This window comes from Homalodisca vitripennis, chromosome 6 (assembly GCF_021130785.1).
Source record: "Homalodisca vitripennis isolate AUS2020 chromosome 6, UT_GWSS_2.1, whole genome shotgun sequence".
In the NCBI taxonomy this organism is placed as follows: domain Eukaryota; kingdom Metazoa; phylum Arthropoda; class Insecta; order Hemiptera; family Cicadellidae; genus Homalodisca; species Homalodisca vitripennis.
The window spans coordinates 11,549,043-11,567,607 of NC_060212.1; the positions used below are offsets into that span (position 1 = coordinate 11,549,043).

At 33.1% G+C, this 18,565-nt stretch overlaps 1 protein-coding gene across 4 annotated transcripts in view; it reads right to left on the reverse strand.

Moving 5' to 3' along the window:
- LOC124364104 (DNA topoisomerase 1) overlaps nucleotides 1–18,565 on the reverse strand; it is a 58,862-nt gene that overhangs the window by 13,056 nt on the left and 27,241 nt on the right. For 3 of the 4 annotated variants that reach the window (XM_046819294.1, XM_046819296.1, XM_046819295.1), the window contains 4 exons: nucleotides 3,492–3,607; nucleotides 2,687–2,931; nucleotides 1,307–1,558; nucleotides 324–548 (listed from right to left, as the gene is read on the reverse strand). In XM_046819294.1, coding sequence (XP_046675250.1) covers nucleotides 324–548; nucleotides 1,307–1,558; nucleotides 2,687–2,931; nucleotides 3,492–3,607 — 838 coding nt within the window. Of the gene's footprint in view, nucleotides 1–323; nucleotides 549–1,306; nucleotides 1,559–2,686; nucleotides 2,932–3,491; nucleotides 3,608–5,758; nucleotides 6,096–18,565 lie in introns of those variants that run through there. The other variant, XM_046819297.1, reaches the window with a different exon arrangement.

An 18,565-nucleotide genomic window follows, 5' to 3' on the forward strand; every position in this document is an offset into this window, starting at 1 on the left:
GTACTTTTGGACAACCATCAATATAGTATTGTAACATAACGGTATTTACATTGATGACATAAATACAAACACAAGAGCTCGGTTTTGGTTATTGTCTTGGCTGTTGTGACTTTATAGTTAACACTAAAAAGTCAAAGCAATTCTTAGAGCTATAATGTAGCTTTAACATTGATTTTATAATTTAAAACTTTAATTTCAAGTACAATTGAAATAGACAAGTACAATTTTGCAACTTGAAATTATTAGAGAAAAATTATAACTTTTCAGGGATAAGTTTGGTGAAAATTGTTTAAAATATTAAATTACTGATTAAAAAAGAATACCTTGTCAATAAAATACATGGCAACAGCACGCTGCCGTATCCTCATCTCTTTAGACTTCCAGTCTGCAGTGTAGTCCTCTCGTATTTTGTCTATGCTACTGGCTAATTTCCGGGCTGTTTCGTATTTCTGCCAATCTTTTTCGCCCTTTAGTTTTGAAGAGGGGTTCAACATGATGTATTTCACCTGACCTTGAACATTTTCAGTCCAACTGGCCAGCCACGTAACCTAAAATGTCAATCATGAGATTTTAGATAACACGAAATATTAAATACAACTAATATTATATATATATATATATATATATATATATATATATATAAATGTTACTTAAATTGTTTAAGGTGAATTACCCACTGTAGAGAAATTATCAGAGTTAAGTTAGAAAAATTGCTAAACCATTCTACTTAGCCTATCTTTATGAAATAATTGAAAAATTAAATACAAAGACCAATAAATCTACAAAAATATAGTACATCCTAAAGAAGAAATAATTAACCCATTTGAATTTTTTTTTTTTGAAATCATATAATCACATTCACAGTTTGAGCTTATCTTTTTTACATGATTTAACATTTTAAACTTAATTAAATATTGCATAATCTGTAATTTTACAGTTTATGCTTACTCTGTAATGTTAAAAATTTATAAACAATCATCAATGAACAGTAGTTTCTATGTTCACACAAGACGTTGTAAAAGAAGGTAAACATGTCTAGTTTAAATTCTTAGTAATAAAAGATATGTATACTAATTATTTTCTTTAAAACATGTTCTAAAAACATTTTTACAATAGTTAAGTTTTTACCATAATTCAACCCTTTATCAATCAAAATAAATAATAGAATAACCGAAATGCGTTTTATTGAAGTATCATTTTACGTGTTCAGCAGTTGTTATGGATTTTTTTTGTATTAACTAAAACTATCCACCATTCCATTAAGAGGTATATGGTAATATGGATTGTTAAGTGAAAGTGAACTCACAGAGTTGTCATGTCGGACCTCTCGCCACCTGTGCCCTGGCGGGGGTGGGGGGACTTTACTGTCTTTACTGCAGTTGATGATAATGTCTTCAGCAACCACTCGTCTCTTCAATTTGCCCATTTTCGGATGTTCTCCTCGTCCACGGAACAGACCCGGTGGTTCTATTTTGAAGTTGCCGATTTTCTCTTTGTGACCATCAATCATGCAGAATCCATATTCTTTTGCTATTTTCTCATTTTCTTCTTTGATCGCCTAAGAAAATCGAAAGGTTTTATTAAAATTGACAAAAGGAAACATATTTGAATTTTAAATACAAAATAAAATATTAATAGCATAACAACAAATGAAACTATAGTATCCCTTCTGGTAGTCAGAAGAAAGGTATATTTTATATACAACTGTCATAATGAATTACCAGAATAAAAAGTACTAATAAATTTGAACATTAATCTATACAATTTTACTGCAAGTCAGTTTGTTAATGACTGGCATTTTTAATATGTTAATTTAAATAGTAGGACTAGCTTATATTTCAAATTCAACATATCTATTTAAAAACCCAACCAGAAACTGTTTCTAAACAGACATAATTTTTAATCACTGTTTTTCTATATAATTGATATAGAATTGAATATCAAAATACCATTGAGGTTTGATTGGCAATCATAAGAGTTTATGGAAAATTGTAAAAAAAATGATGGAAAAGAACTTTTGCAAAAAAACCTGTAACTAGAATGTTAATTATTTATAATATCTAGACAGAATAACATCATTTATGAAACATAAATTGTGAATGTTGCAAACTTTGTGGAAATACGTTTGGAGAAATCAATCACGTGTCTTTTACGACTTTGTTTATTTTCTCATGGAAGCATACATTCCTGTGCAAAAAAATAACCTTGAAATAAAGTTGGAAATATTACTGATAATTTAGGCTAAGTTAGTTAATATTGCATGTGATGTGTTTTATAGTTTGTTTCAGTGAGCAATCAACTACTTAATGTATTGTGCCAGACAAAACTAAAAGTTGTAAAGAATACAAATTTAAGAACGCTATTGCAGCAGAGTTTATGAGAGTCAGTGTAATTTTAATCAACTAAAAAAACTAAAAATAGATACTAAAATTGTGACTTTAATTTGTGATTATTTTTAAAATACAGGCAAAAATAATGATGATTACCTTAACCAAAGATATAACAAAATTAGGCCACACTGTTAACTATGATTATTTTTGTGAGTTAGGCTACAATAATAAAGAGACTAGGCCAATTACTTATTGGTCAAAGCATAGGACTTTATTACCAGCTATGTACCAGATTACATCATCTAATATAATGTGATCAATAACACAGCTAACAAGCTAATGTAAAAAAGACATACCTTCTTTTCTTCTTTGCTCATTGCCTTTCTTTCTTCAGATTTCTTTATAAAATAAGCATGCATATGTTTGAAATTGCACTTTCTGAGATCTTTGATCAATTCTTTCTCCTTCGAACTCATTACACTTCGCCAATCAGTCATAAAGTTGGTATTGAAGGCTTCTTTAGTAGTGTAATCGTGGTCCAACATTCGTGCGTAGAAGGTAGCCACCTCCTCTGCAGGTTCGGAAAGTTTAATTTCCTTTTCTGGAAAAAAAAACAATAGTAGATATTTAAAAAAGTTGTACAGTGCACAGTTTAAACAAAAAGATTTTACTTGTGAGAAAAATAGGCAATAAACCATAGAAAAATTATAAATTTTTACTATGTAATTAGACAAATTAATAAAATGGTGAGCCATAATTTACAACTAAATTATCAATTTAAAATCCAAGAAATTTTTCCGATACAATTTTAACCCTTTGTATAGTAACTTTTCAAATATCCCAACAAACCACAAAAACTGAATTTTTAAAAACTGTTAAATAACTTTTTAAATAATGTCGAAACATGATGTTGTTAGTCGTGAAACAGCCAAATTGGCAGCGGTGAGGACTGATGGCTCTGTTACACATTACAAACACATCAACGCTTCCGACATCTTGTGGACGTGATTACAATTACAACAATTTGTTTCTAAAGGTGCCAAAGTGACATCATCTATATCAAAACATAGACCTAAAGGGAAATTTAAATCCGGTCATAAACCATGCAGTATACGCCTAATTATTATTTTTATAAACCATAGTTTGCTAACTAATCCTTACCGTTGTAGTAAAATTTGACGTTGGGTGGAAGTGGCTCATAAGGAGGGGCGAATACAGGTCCTTTATGTTCCAAGAAGTTCCATTTGACGCCATCTGGCTTCTTTTCCTCCTCCCACCTAAAACAATGTACGTAACAAATCAAAGGAATGCACTACAATCATTAGAGGGTTTGGATATAAACGTTATCGCGACGGACACACTTGGCCGTCTTTCCGACTGATACCTCATGATCACCACAACATTCGAATCCTCGATATTCTTGAGTATCGAATCCTCGATATTCTTGAGTATCGAATCCTCAAAATTTAAGGACTATGTAAAAATACTGCCAACAAAATGTCGAACAAACTTACATAATAGATATTACAAATATCAATGTAGTTCCATTACAGATGGACAATATTAGTATCACCAACAGGTTTCTCAGTGGTAATCATTTATCGAGATACTGTTATTTCATTAACAGCTGGGCTGAATTATTTGTGTTCTTATAACTACTTTCTGGTTATAGGTTACTCGGTAAACAGTAACAGCTGCTGCTATTTCGTGCAAGCAATGAGACTAGGAATGGAAATATTACACAATTGACGATCATTATACAATAAAAGTATCTAGTTTTAGATTAGATTGTCATAAATATGTAAATAGTACCAAAGTTAACAAGCTCTCACATGATTGAGCTATCTAGAGGTATCCAAATTCAATTTGGTATTTGGATTTTTCTCTTTTTGCCAGAAGTGCGGGGTGGTGGCAAGGGCCACCGAAGCCCGCACGATGGCCAGGGGCATTACCAGTTGATAGCCTACTTTATCGAATTCAGATCACATCCCACATTGTCTAACTTCTCCAACATCAGCTCATGATACTATGGTAACAGGTTACTGCAGCGTAAGACCCCAACAAGTTAATTTATATGTAAAAGAAATAATAAGTATTTTAGATTATAGAAAATAACACAGCTTTATCTATGCTAAGTTTGAGCAGTGTAGTACTTACAATTATTACTTTGCGGAATAAACATATCTTACAGAATTTAATCGTTGTAATCAATAGTGTGGTCATTCAAGTCGGTTGATTCAATTGTGTTGGTGGCTGCTTATTATACCACAGTCCTAAAATGTTATAGTGTAAATTATTTCAAATAATGTTGCATTCAAACTTTTAATAAACCTGCTTTTTTCTGGTCTGAAAATATTTTGCTCAATCTTAGGCCACGAGAAAGAGTCTATTTTACACCTGAGGTTACTGATACGACACGTGTTCAGTTAACAGTAAAGTACTTGTGCTTTAAGAAGAAACAATTTGTTTCTCGTAAATAGCCTTGGTTGGAGAGTAGACCCTGCTGAGTTTATCAGTAAAATAATTATGTCAAGCAACAATGAATGAGTATGATAACTCTTAGTTGACTCAATCCTTAGAAGCAGCCTGTAACTACCCAACCATTGTTGGTGATTTACTTTTAAACTATTAATGAATTGTTATTAAACAACTTCCAAACCCCTACTTTGCTTGGTATTCCTTATTTAACCTTGTTATTTCTTCCAAAAATAAATCTAACAAAACATCAGAACGTAACCAACTGTACAACCAGAGTAGGCTAACGGTAGCAGTTATAAATAAATAAAGACAACATTTTCATCTTTTAAGTCATAGATAGCTAAAATACTTCAGTTTATACGAACATACTAAGACTACCAATTAGTTTCAAGATATTATTTCACCAAATACACTAATGACTAATGACTAAATAACTTAGGAAGATAAAATTATTCAGTTGCCAAATGTTCCCATTTGAAAATTCACTAGGGTACCTACTAGACAATTATGGAATTGTTTGGTTAATATGACCAACATCTCTCACCTGGGGGATGGATTATACTATAATCTATAATATAATATAATACTATAAAATAATAGACCAACCATTTCTTGCAACATTGATTTCCTCAATATTCAAAATTAGATTTCACACTGCATAAAACAAAAGTAGGCCTACATAAAATTTTCAAGTAATAGCCTAAATTGACACATTTTCAAATTTGGTCACTAAAATCGTAAAGATGACGTCTTTAGATTTTGCATAATTCTTTAGTAAATGCAATTACGCATTTTTCAATTAGCCTAATATCACAAATGCTCAGTAGTTACATTCACGCAAGATGTATTCATAATCATGTATTCAATGCAAAATGTCTAGTTCTTTAGAAAATGTGAGACAATAGAGGTTATGTCTAACCTTAAAGCAGTAGACCTAATAAGAAATTTACCTCTCTTCTACAAAAATTCCATGATCTCCAGTAAATTGTTTGTTCCATCTTCGAAAATATTTTAATATTAAACCTGATGTAATAATTAAATGACCATTGTTTTGTATCAAAACGTTTGCAGTAAAACGTGAGAGGGCCAAACGGCAACAAGAATAGAACATAAAGCTTCATTAAACTAGGTTAAGTGAGTTTTAAAATGTTGGATCACAATGTGAAAAACTCGAAACAATATGATTTTAAATAGCCAAACGACGATATAAATTCAAACCCAACAACGTTGAAATCATTCACCTCTATAATTTATAACACCAAAAGTATTGTAATCGTAATCGACCGTAAGGACGAAACGAAAGTGAGGTTATGAAAACAACATGACCTAATGAGATAGTCCAATCGTGACAAGAAGTAAAAAAAAACCAACACCAGTTGTGGTTGTGCAGAACAGAATAGGAAAATGTTTTTTTTTTTATCTCTGTGCCTGCTGTATAATTTAAATTCAGTACACCATAACTTTTATTCTGAAGCTGATCGCATTACAAAGGCCTGCGAATATTAGTCAATATATTTAATTCACTTCTCTTTCCGACTCCTCATAAAACGAGTCAGATCGCGGCTACTCTACGATTGTTCATGGCACGATTTTGTGTACTAAATACTTTCTATTTACACAAGTGGGATCGCGTTTTACTCTTGGTCTTTACAATATAGTCTTTTGAATTCGTCCGTTCTCACAAACTGGAAGTGTGAGAACTGCACAGGTTGATGGGTTTTCTTGATCCACATAATTTGGACGGAACGCTAGACTGCTACCGGTTGCGCATCTGAGGCTCAAGTGCTTCACTTCAGAAATGAATATTTCTCTGTTTAATTAATTATTTAAAATATGACTGTCTGTTAATAGTTTATCATCAATGAATGCTGTTAAATTGGATCAACATGTTGATTTAATTAACTTTATTGGTATTTTTATTGGCAAACAGACATTGGGGGTACATGTTGAGTATTTAGCCGGAAGACCTTCAGAGGTTATGTTTTTGCTTAGACAATTAACTTTCTATGTGGCAGAACATTTTGTTAGAATTGAATATTTTGCTACTTTCAGTCCTTTCTCAAATATGGCCTCACATTCTGGGGATGCTGTATTAAGATACAAAACATAGAATGTAATAACTGATACTGATAACTGAAGTCTGATACTTTAGTAGGAGACCTTCACTATTAACATTATAATTTTTCAGTATTAGTACATAAATTTTTTATATTGACGTTTTCATTGCCAATCGTGCCTTATGACAAATAGTTGTTATTATTATCATTAATACCTACTGTTAATCTCTTATATATTTAGTACAAGATTTCCCTTAAGAAACTTTACAAAATTAGTTTTATTCGGTAATGCTAAAATCCTCCTTTATTCAGAACCTTCTTCATAACACGTAGTTATTGTCTCTATGTCCACTTGTATGATTAATTTTGATAGAAATATTTTAGACTTGAAACATATTATGTTCCTTGTGGTCAAAGGATGAGTCCTAATTTTATGTAGCATATGGTATTGTACTCTGGGGTCATTCCTCCCATGTACATAAGATATTGTTGTTGCAAAAAAAGGCTGTTATAGGTCAACCGCTATTAAAGAAACCTGCGCAGAAGCAAATTTCTGAGCAGTACCGCGCAGTGGGGTGGGGAGTGGGACCAGCACCTTCTTGTATCTGTTTTTCAGCTGTGTGGATCGTATCTTGTTCTCACAGTTTTGTTTACACTGCAGCTACTACTTAACCTGTTCTATAACTATATATTTTTGTGTGTAGGCATATACAAGTGTCGAAGTCTAAGCGTAAAATATTAATGAAACAGATTAATATTAGGGTGTATATTATGTCTGGAAACACCCAAATATATCCTTTAATAATTTAAATATAAATTTGAAACCTCTTACAATCGTGATAGAGATTGGGCATCTACTTTTTGGAACAATGTTTTGTTATGTCACACCAACGGGGGGACGTCCTGCCGAGGGTATCGTGAATATTCTTAATGGAAGCCTATACCTTGTGATACATAATTTTAAAGGTAATAGCTTACTGAATTGAATGCCACAAACCGCATCTCAAAGGTATTATTCTATCAGAAAATAGAGCATTTTTAGTATTGAAAATTTACTGATGTTCAACAATGTAATTTTTACATGGTTCTTGCCACAAAATGTGTTACACTAATTTTTTAGCATTTTTTAAATGTTCAATTAAAATAAAATAAACAATTTATTTTTAAGCTGGTTTCATTAGTACAAATTTACCAGTTTTTTTATTACAATGAATAAAACTTATGAGTCACTTTCTCTGATTACTTATGAATATGTACTTGGTGTTTTCCAGTCAGCAGGAAGGTTTAAAAGAGGACAAAGGTCACTAGCCTATGAGAAACATTATTGTGTTATTAATCATCTGGTCTACAGGTTTCAGTTTGTTGAGCATGGAGCTTTCACTAGACAGGTCTAAGCTTGGGAATTACAAATGGACAAAGGTCATATCATTCCTGTCTAGTTAATCAGTGTCTCTGAAGCATTGCTGTCAACAAGTTATCTAATTACAGTAGTTCAGTTTTTATTTTGGCATTTTAATGGAATTGTCTGAAAGAGAACGAATTACTCTGTTGATGATGCGAGGATATGGCGATCGTCAAAGATCTTATCGGGAAGTTTGTAATTTGTTTAATGACACTTTCCCAGAAAGGAATCCCATAAGTGTTTCAACAATATCAAAAACTATTGAGCGTTTTGAAATGACAGGGAGTGTACGTAATCGGCCAAAGTCGGCGTAGGATACAATCTGCAACAGATGAAGAACATGCACTAGATGTTTTGCAAACATTTATTGAAGACCCACATACATCGCTCAGAAAAGCTGCACAGCAACATGATATGCACCCTATGTCTGTGAGTAAGATTTTGAAAATTAATAATACAAAACCATTTAAAAAGTTCATTTAGTCCAACAGTTAAGTGAGGATGATTACGACAGAAGAGTTGAGTTTTGTGAACTTGTGATGCGCAAATGTGATGACAATAGAGATTTTCTGACCAACATACTATTTTCTGATGAGGCAACTTTTTTCCTAAATGGCAATGTTAACAGGCACAATTGCCGTTACTGGGCTAGTGAAAACCCACATTGGATTACTGAGTCCCATTCACAGCAACCACAAAAACTGAACGTATGGTGTGGAATTTAGGTAACAAAATTGTTGGACCCTTTTTCATCAATGGAAATTTAAAATGCCGAACTTTACTACAATATGCTCCAAAATGAAATAATCCCCAGCTATTCAAATTGCATCAGGAGAATACTTTGATAATGTATGGTTTCAGCAGGATGGTGCTCCACCCCCTTATGGGAGACAGGTAAGAGAGTATTTGGATTTAAGGTTTCCTCATAAATGGATTGGCCGAAAGAGGAGAAATCGAATGGCCTCCAAGATCTCCAGATTTGTCACCAATCGATTATTTCCTATGGGGTCATTTAAAATCCAATGTTTATAGAAGAAAGCCTCATAATTTGGAAGACCTAAGAAACAGGATTATAGAGGAGATTGCTTTGATAACTGAAGAAATGTTAGGCAACTCTGTCGAATCATTTTACCACAAGATTGGCTCATTGTCAAACCGTAGAAGGAAAAAACAGTTCGAACAATTGCTTTGACACCAAATGCAGGTAAAACGTTTGTTGTAAGACTTTTCTAACCAGCATACATTATTTTTTATTTGTAATAAGAAATCAATAACATAAGTATTTCCATTATTGTACTGTAATAAAAACTGGCAAATTTGTGCTAATAGAACCAGCTTAAAATGAAATTTTTGTTTTATTTAATTGAACATTTAAAAAAATGCTAAAAAATTAGTGTAACACATTTTGTGGCAAGAACCATGTTAAAAATTACATTGTTGAACATCAGTAAATTTTCAATACTAAAAATGTTCTATTTTCTGATAGAATAATTCCTTTGAGATGCGGTTTGTGGCATTCAATTCAGTAAGCTATTACCTTTAAAAATTATGTATCACAAGGTATAGGCTTCCATTAAGAATATTCACGATACCCTCGGCAGGACGTCCCCCGTTGGTGTGACATAACAAAACATTGTTTCCAAAAAGTAGATGCCCAATCTCTATCACGATTGTAAGAGGTTTCAAATTTATATTTAAATTATTAAAGGATATATTTGGGTGTTTCCAGACATAATATACACCCTGTATAGCCATATATGTATACAGGAAACATTGTTATTTTGAGGTTAGCCGTGCAGTGGCAGTGGCCATAAGAGATGTGTCGTTCAATTCGAACGGGTCAGCCAGGTGAACGAGTGATCCGGATCAGAGTGTTTCAAAAGACCCGTTCAATTTTTTAAGTTTTGTTCAATTTTGCCTGACAACTGATAAATTTGATATTTTTTTCTAAATCAAGTATATGAAATGAAAATGGTTTATTTTCCCAAAAATAGTACAATAAAACACATATACGAGTACATATACACGTAGTGCAACAAACGTATGCACATACATACAATGTCTGAAGCCATTATCAGAGTGTAACAATACGGTACTTATACGTAGTTTGTTATTTCTTATTATATAAACCTTGTAGTGATTCTATTTAATTCAATTAAAATTTGAAAAAAGAAGAGTAGTATAACTGGGAAGAGCCTACATGGGCCAGAGCCTGTGCTAGGCTCTGGTCATGAATATTGGAACTCAAAACTAAAAATAGAACAAATTATATTATAAGTAAAAAAAATAGTATTTTGTAATTTTTGAGATTATTAATTAATGGTTATAGAATGTATTTTTACTCCGGCTGGATGGCAATGACAACAGTGATCATGCAGGCAATTGATAAGTCACATTGATAATGATACGTAACCGAGTATAAATCTAGTTTTGCTGCACTGTCGTATGAAGTATTAGTTATGGTAATTATAGTGAAGGACAAACCGAATAACAATAAATAGTGAGGAAGGGTTAGAAGTTAAGCGATAATAAGGGACAACAAGTCTATATACTTCTTCGCCATCTAACGATAGTAACCAATCCTTCACGCGTTTTTTAAACCAATAAAGATTAGGTAATTGAAACATATAAGCGAAGTTGTAACTCAAACACACGTTACGGCACAAAACATGAGAAATATAATACAAATTTGTTACTCTGAATGTTTTTTTTTTTAATATAGAAACTGTAATGCCGACTTGATGCGAGTATCGTGTGTTATGAGTATAAGTTGTCAACACAAAAAGAGTATGAAAATTAGTGTAAGAATTGCTTTGATAAACAAATGTCTTATAGTCATTATTTTTTCCCTGAAAAAAAGTAATTCTGAAGAATATGTTGTACTATTAAAGAACATTATTTTTAGTATTGTTTTCTGTTTAATAATCAATGCCTCAAGAATAGTTTTGAAAGCAGCACCATAGACTATAATACCAAATGAAAGTTGGGATTGAATGAAAGCAAAATAGGCCACTTTAATTTCCTTATCTGTGAATACTTCTCGCAATTGTCTGAAGGCAAATATGTACTTTCGGATTCTATTTTTCACAAAATTAATGTGTTTTGACACATTCACATTATGATGTGATTTAAAAAAAAATATATTTGCAGGTATTGAATCGTGTCCAGGAGCGAAATTTCCTCTCAAACTGGATACGTATCGTATAACCTTTTGTAACATTGCGTAATTTGAAGGTCGAATTAAGCCTATAAAATCGGTCATCGAAACAAATTGTTATATTTGAGCCATTAGAGTTCGCCAAGTTCTGACCCACATTAGTAAAGAATTCATTAAATTCGTTGGCTACTTCAAGCTTAATTTTGTTATTGAATAATTTGGTATTTGGCAAATATTTGTTTAGCTGGAAAGAAACTTTGCTAACTTCTCTACCACTCAATTTATTTACAACGCCCCTCCCAAAACATTTTTAAATCCCCATTAGCTCGGTCGAATTTATCACAAAAATAATATTTTTTAGTTGCTTTAAATTTCTGTTTAAAATGTTCCTGTAATTTACATAGCGGGGTTTAAGCTCCACATTAAATGGTTGCTTTTCCACTAATTTAATTAATTAATTTCTTTCTCTTATAGCTTGGACTAAATCTGAAGTAATCCAGGTTTTAGCTTTTTTGACCTAGTTTTAAATTTATTTGACTGGCTATTGAAATTGTAATAATATTCTGAAGCTGTAGTGAAAAAACATTTACATTACTGATGTTAATAATTGATTGCCAGTTAGCATTTAAAAGGTTATCATGTGGTAACACATGGTCGATATAGGTGCAATGTGCAGGGTCGACCTGAGAGGAGGCGTTCTGTGCAGTAGTGTGCGTAATATCATTTTAATGAATCGTTGAAACTTATGGTCAGCCTGGGTATTATGAAAAGTGGTGGGAACTTAATTGGTTAAATGTATAAAATGTGTTATTTATAAAAATAAATTATTTTCAAACGAGCATGTGTCTGTTTGATGTTTAGTAATTTATTGAAACATTTGTAGTGAAATAACCTTATGATAAACCAAAGCCATATCAATCAACCATGTTCATTGTTCATAAAGTATTAACATTTAAAATATTTAGTAATGTATATAGTAACATACAATCAATTTGTTTTAATCAGTTTTAATAACATATATTTACATTTACTAGATTCCTGAAACAATATATTTATTGTTATATATCTATCCATTTACTGTAAGACATATTGTCTCTTCCTATATTCAAACACTTTTTTGCAAGCAGATCCTTTCGTTCACTTGGTCATTCCGTTCAGTCATTCATTTTGTTGAACACGATGACCGGTAAAACACGCTCTAGAGGGAAGGCTTAGTAACTCTGTACTGACCGGTTCAACTGAACGGGTCAGAGCAGTGAACAATACCGACTGAGCCGGATTAGTCAGCTTATCAAATAGAGAGGTGGCGGAGGGGTATTTACCCCACCCTGCGTGAACTCAAATCAACCAAGGTTTTTTTGTTAGCGGTTTACCTATAGAATCTTAAGTAATGCTAATTTTCTAGAGCATTGTAAACCCCTATTTATAGAACACAACATTTTAACGGTTCATAACTTTTATATTTACATGTATTTGTCATCTATTAAGAAGAATCATTTACTATTACCTCTCAATAGTGATGTTCACTCATACGATACCAGGTTTAAAAGAAACATTTGTATCCATAGATCAAGATTGCACCTAACCTCCAAATCATTTCCTACAACTGGTATGAAAACTGCCAGCAAGTAGTAACACTAAACAGATTTAAAACTGTTATCAAGTCTTGGATTTCAGACAATCCTTACTACAGCACAAAAGAATATTTGGATAGTAACTATGCCACGTTTACCTCAATCACTGAAGTCCAAATTAGTTGAAGTTCTAATCAGTTAAGTTTTTCAAGTGTATTTTCCGACCGAAAGTGATTTTTTATATTTTGTTCGATAATTATATACATGTTATTAGAGAAATTGTTAATACATTCTTCATTTGTAAGCATTTAGGTATACGCAAATTTATTTTTATATGCTTTTTTTGCATCTAAATATTCTTTTTTATACATTATTTCATGTGATCTACCCTTGCTATTCTTATACTTATCATAGAATGTTGTGACAAACTCTAAATTTCCTTAACTCTGGAGTATACCATTTTATTCTTGGCCTTTCACAAGTACGTACTTTTATCTCTTTAGATTTGCAGCATTCATTGAATGAATTTTGTCAATAAAAAATAAAATTGTGGTTGTAAGCTTGATCCACATTCAAACATTTATTTCATTCACATTTCTTAAGAATGAATATGATGTAGGATTTAAGTCTCTAAAAGTTTTTTTTTAAGTGTTGATGCCTTTATTTTTTTTACATTAATTTCACGAAACTGTGCATATACTCCAGCATGGTCAGACAAATGCGGTTCTATTACACAACACCTGATCCTATGTCTACCGATATTTGTAACTATATTGTCTAAACATGCCCTACCTCATCATTCAAATGATACTTACCAAAAGATCGTAATAAATTTAAAAATGATTCAGCATCTTGAGATTTCTGCATTATATTTACATTAAAATCAGCTACTATCAAACTACGTTCACCCTATATACGAGGTGTGTTCAAAAATTATGGCGAATTTTGTGTATTTTCAAAAATTATTTATTTATTCGTGAATATCTATTTTGTCCCCTTCAAAGTAATCCCTCTGGGATATTATAAACTTGTGCCAACGTTTTTTCCAATCTTCGAAGCACTTCAAAAAATCATTTTTTTATATCTTGTTCAGCTCCTCCTTTGATGCCGTCTCTATCTTGTCAATCGTGGCGTAGCGTCGTCTTTTCATGGGCCTCTTCAGTTTCGGGAACAAGAAAAAGTCACAGTGGGCCAGATCTGGGGAATACGGTGGCTGCGGTATCATTAGTGTGTTGTTTTTGGCCATGAAGTCGCGTACAAGCAGCGATGTGTGAGCAGGGGCGTTATCGTGGTGCAAATGCCAATTTTTGTTTTTCCACAAATTCGGGCGTTTCTGGCAGAATTACTTCGCGCAAACTGCGCATAACTTGCAGGTAATATTCCTTATTCACGTTCTACCTTGTGGCAAGAACTCATGATGCACCACGCCCCTGCAATCGAAGAAAACTGTAAGCAAAACTTTCACATTCGACCGAACTTGGCGTGCTTTTTTCGGTCTTGGTTCATGCGGCAGCTTTCATTGAGATGGTTGAGCTTTGGTTTCCACGTCATAACCATAAACCCATGATTTGTCACCAGTTATGACCCTCTGGAGCAAATTCGGGTTGTCGCGGACAGATTCCAACATCTCATTAGCAATATTCATGCGATGCTGTTTTTGATCGAAATTGAGCAATTTTGGTACGAATTTTGCGGCGACCCGTCTCATGCTCAAATTATCGATTAAAATCTAATGGCACGAGCCAATCGATATGCCTATGTCCTCGGCAATTTCTCTAACGGTGATTTGACGATTGGCCAATACCATTTTCTTCACTTCATCAATTTTTTTGTCTGTTGTTGAAGTGCTCGGCCTTCTGAAAACATTTTGTACCACCGATAAACGTTGCTTTTGTCCAAAGTAGCTTCTCCGTATGCCACAGTCAACATTCGGAATGCATCCGCGCACTTAATTTAGTTTTTCACACAAAATTTGACAGGTTCTTTGTTTCATTTTTTTGAATAGGTCAAAATCGAAGACGAACCCAAACCCGTGCAAGCAAAGCAGCTGTCAACAATTAACTGAACATTCAAAATGGCCGAAAGTGTCAACATAAGTGAGAGACATATGTACCAACTTAACGCCACAAAAAAAAAAATCGAAATTCGAATATACATAACCCGTGAAAATTCAAAATTCGCGATACTTTTTGAACACACCTCGTATTTGTCATAGGATCCAAAAAGTGACGACCCTAAAGTGCAAAACTTTGATAATATTCTACGATCTCTTGATTTTGTCTGTTTAAATTTCCAGCCCACCCGCCTTGCCTCCTGTCTTGATAATTTTATCACTAACCTACACCCCTCAATGCTCACCTGTGAAATTATCCAACCTCTTCTTTCTGACCATTGTGCACTACTTTTAAATTATAATATGCAACACCTAACCTCATCTTCTGAACCTTTTCAAAATATTCACTGTACATTTGATACACATAGGCTTTTGAGCAAACCTTGTCTAGATAGACTTAAGCATAGGTTAAGATCTGTAACCTGGGATAGCATTTTTTTAACAGTAACTAATTAGCTTTTCAAACTTTTCTGCAAGTTTTATCTGATTGTTTAAATGAATCATGCCCTCTAAAAAATAAAGGTCTTGTCAACCATAGTAGGCCTAGATATAAGTCAAAAAGCTTAAAGTTAAACTGGTACACTCCTCTGCTAAGGGAAATAAGGCTATTGCTAGACTTAAGTCATGAAAAAGGAAGGACTGATCCTCAGTGCATGGCAATTCATGGTAGGCTTAAGAAAATGTATAGGCAGGAAATTATTTTGGCTAAAAAAAGAGCAAATGAAGTTTATTTTTGAGTCACACAATAAATGTAAAGCTGCATGGAAAGTTATAAACGCTGAAACAGGTCGTGTGCCTAACAAAGCCAAAGAAAAAATCCCAATAACAGCTGATGATTTTAATAGCTTTTTTATTAATGTTGTTAATGTGTTAAAAAATAACTGTGATATTTTAGATGTAGCAAGTTCTGTTGATATGTTGAAATCGTCAGGTATTAAACCCCCTGGCCTATCTAGTTTTAAGTGGACAGTTGTAAATAGTAGAGATGTATATAGTCCTGTGTATAGGTTAAGTAATTCCAGATCAGAAGATGTCTATGGACTTTCCAACTTTGTATTAAAGGAAATATTAGATGCTATAATCTATCCTTTAACACAGCTGATAAACTGGGTGCTTACTGATGGAATATATCCACAGTGCCTTAAAATAACAATAACAGTACCTATACATAAGAAGGGTGACAAAATGAATTTAAACAATTACCGGCCTATTGCCCTAGTACCCGTTATATCAAAGTTAATAGAGACTATTGTGAAAAACCAATTGGAATATTACTTTGAGTACAATAATTTGATCTCTTCATCTCAGTATGGGTTTAGGAAAAATCTGTCAACTGTTAAAGCTGTAGAAAATATTGTCTCTTATGTATTGAATAGCTTTGAAAATAAGGAAGAAACAGCCGCTGTGTTATTGGATTTAAGTAAGGCATTTGACGTTGTACCTCATGATGAACTCATTCAAAAATTGAAATATTATGGTCTGGAGAACAATGCTTTGTCTTTGATTATGTCTTATTTGAGCAATAGACTTCAGCTTGTCAAAGTAGGTGACCAGAGATCAGGACTTAAGAGGGTGGTAGCGGGGTTCCCCAGGGCTCAGTCTTGGGCCCCTTCTTGTTTACTGTCTTCATTAATGATCTCCCTAAATTTGTCCCTGGTAAGGTTGTCTTGTATGCTGATGATACTACTCTGTTATCATCAGACAGAGACTCAAAATTAAATGATGTCGTTATGGGCTATATGAGGGAAAGGTCCTATCTCTGGTTCTCTGCTAATAAATTAACTGTGAATAATAACAAGACCGAGGAAATTGTCTTTAGTTTACGTAACTCTGAAAATAAGTCTGTAAAACTACTTGGTATCAATTTAGACTCAAAGCTTAGCTGGGGAATCCATACAAACCATTTATGTATTAGATTAGCAAGAGTAATATTTCTACTAAAAAAACTAAAATTGTATACAAGTCTTAATCTTATCATTAGTGCATATTACACTTTCTTTAATGTACACCTTCTGTATGGGGTTTTACTGTGGGGCAACTCTAGTGGAGCCAAGACTGTGTTTAAATGGCAAAAGAAAGCCATACACTGCATAGTAGGAATTAGCGACAATGAGTCCTGTAGGCCATTTTTTGAAGAACTGGGTATACTTACGCTTCCATGTATATATATATATTACACAGTTTAGTTTTTGTTAAGGAAAATCTCGACTCTTTCAATCTTAGAAGCTTTAACCATGAACACAACACTAGAATTAAAAATACAATTGATGTGCAATATGCTAGGTTAAGTAAAACTCAACAGAACTATGCAATAACCGGAGCTAGGCTATTCAATAAGTTACCATTAAGTGCTAGATCAATTTCTGTTGGTAGGTTTAAGAATGTTGTTGCAGAGTGGCTCAAGAGAAGAACATTTTATTCTGTAGATGAGATTTTTAATGCTAATTTTAGTGACTTTTAATTTTAAACAATTTTAAACTTTTAACATAGATTTAGATTGTATTTATTTTAGGCTCTGTAGGCCTACTTAGTGATATTTTTAATATCATATTTGACTTTGTCAATACAATTTTGTAATTGTTGGACGACAGTAAAATGATTCTGATTCTGAAAAAGGTTTCCAATTTGTTAAAAAATTGTTTTAAATTTTAGTTTGGGGTTCAGGAGGAAATAATTACATTATATTTGGTAATAAAATAGCAGTTACTTAAAAAATGCTAAAAAAATTCCTAATAGACTGTACATTGCAATGATAAATACTAAATGATGTTGCTGAGAGTTCTAAGGATGTATGTTTGGTGTTACTGGAGAGTCGTTTCCTTGTCAGAGACTCTGTGCCTGGTGGTGGAGGTTGCTCAACATTTAGTCTATCCTAATGGTCTGGTTATTTCTTAGAAGCGACTGCTGAAACGATCATTTCTGCTAGCTAATTCTGCAGTTGAGATGCAGGCCTTGGAGTGTGTGCAAATGTCTATTGCCTTTGTTTGCCTCCTACAATGTGACATTCTCATATTTTCCACAAAGTTCTAGTAGAAGCTGGTTAGTTTTTTAACTTCATGGTTGACACATGACCAGTTCACTAAGTCATATCTGTTCGGTAAATCAATTAGAAAAACATTTGTTTGCTTGACTCAGCCCAGTGTTGCAGAAATACCATCAATAACTTCATCGACCTCATTCCTAGCCACATCATTCATTCCACAGAGTATCACAAGACTGTCTTGCTCATTGAGATTTGCTTCTTCAACATTTCCGTTGACTAGAATTTGTTTTGTTCACTCACCTGGCCTGACAAAACCGACTGTGTCATATGTTTTTTGAGATTTATTTAAATACCAAGCTAAATCTCTCCCGTGGCTATCTATCTGCACAGATAAGCACTTGTATTGTACTAGGTTTTGCACAGTCTTCTGCAGAAGTCACTATTCTTACATTTTCAGATCGTTATTCCTCG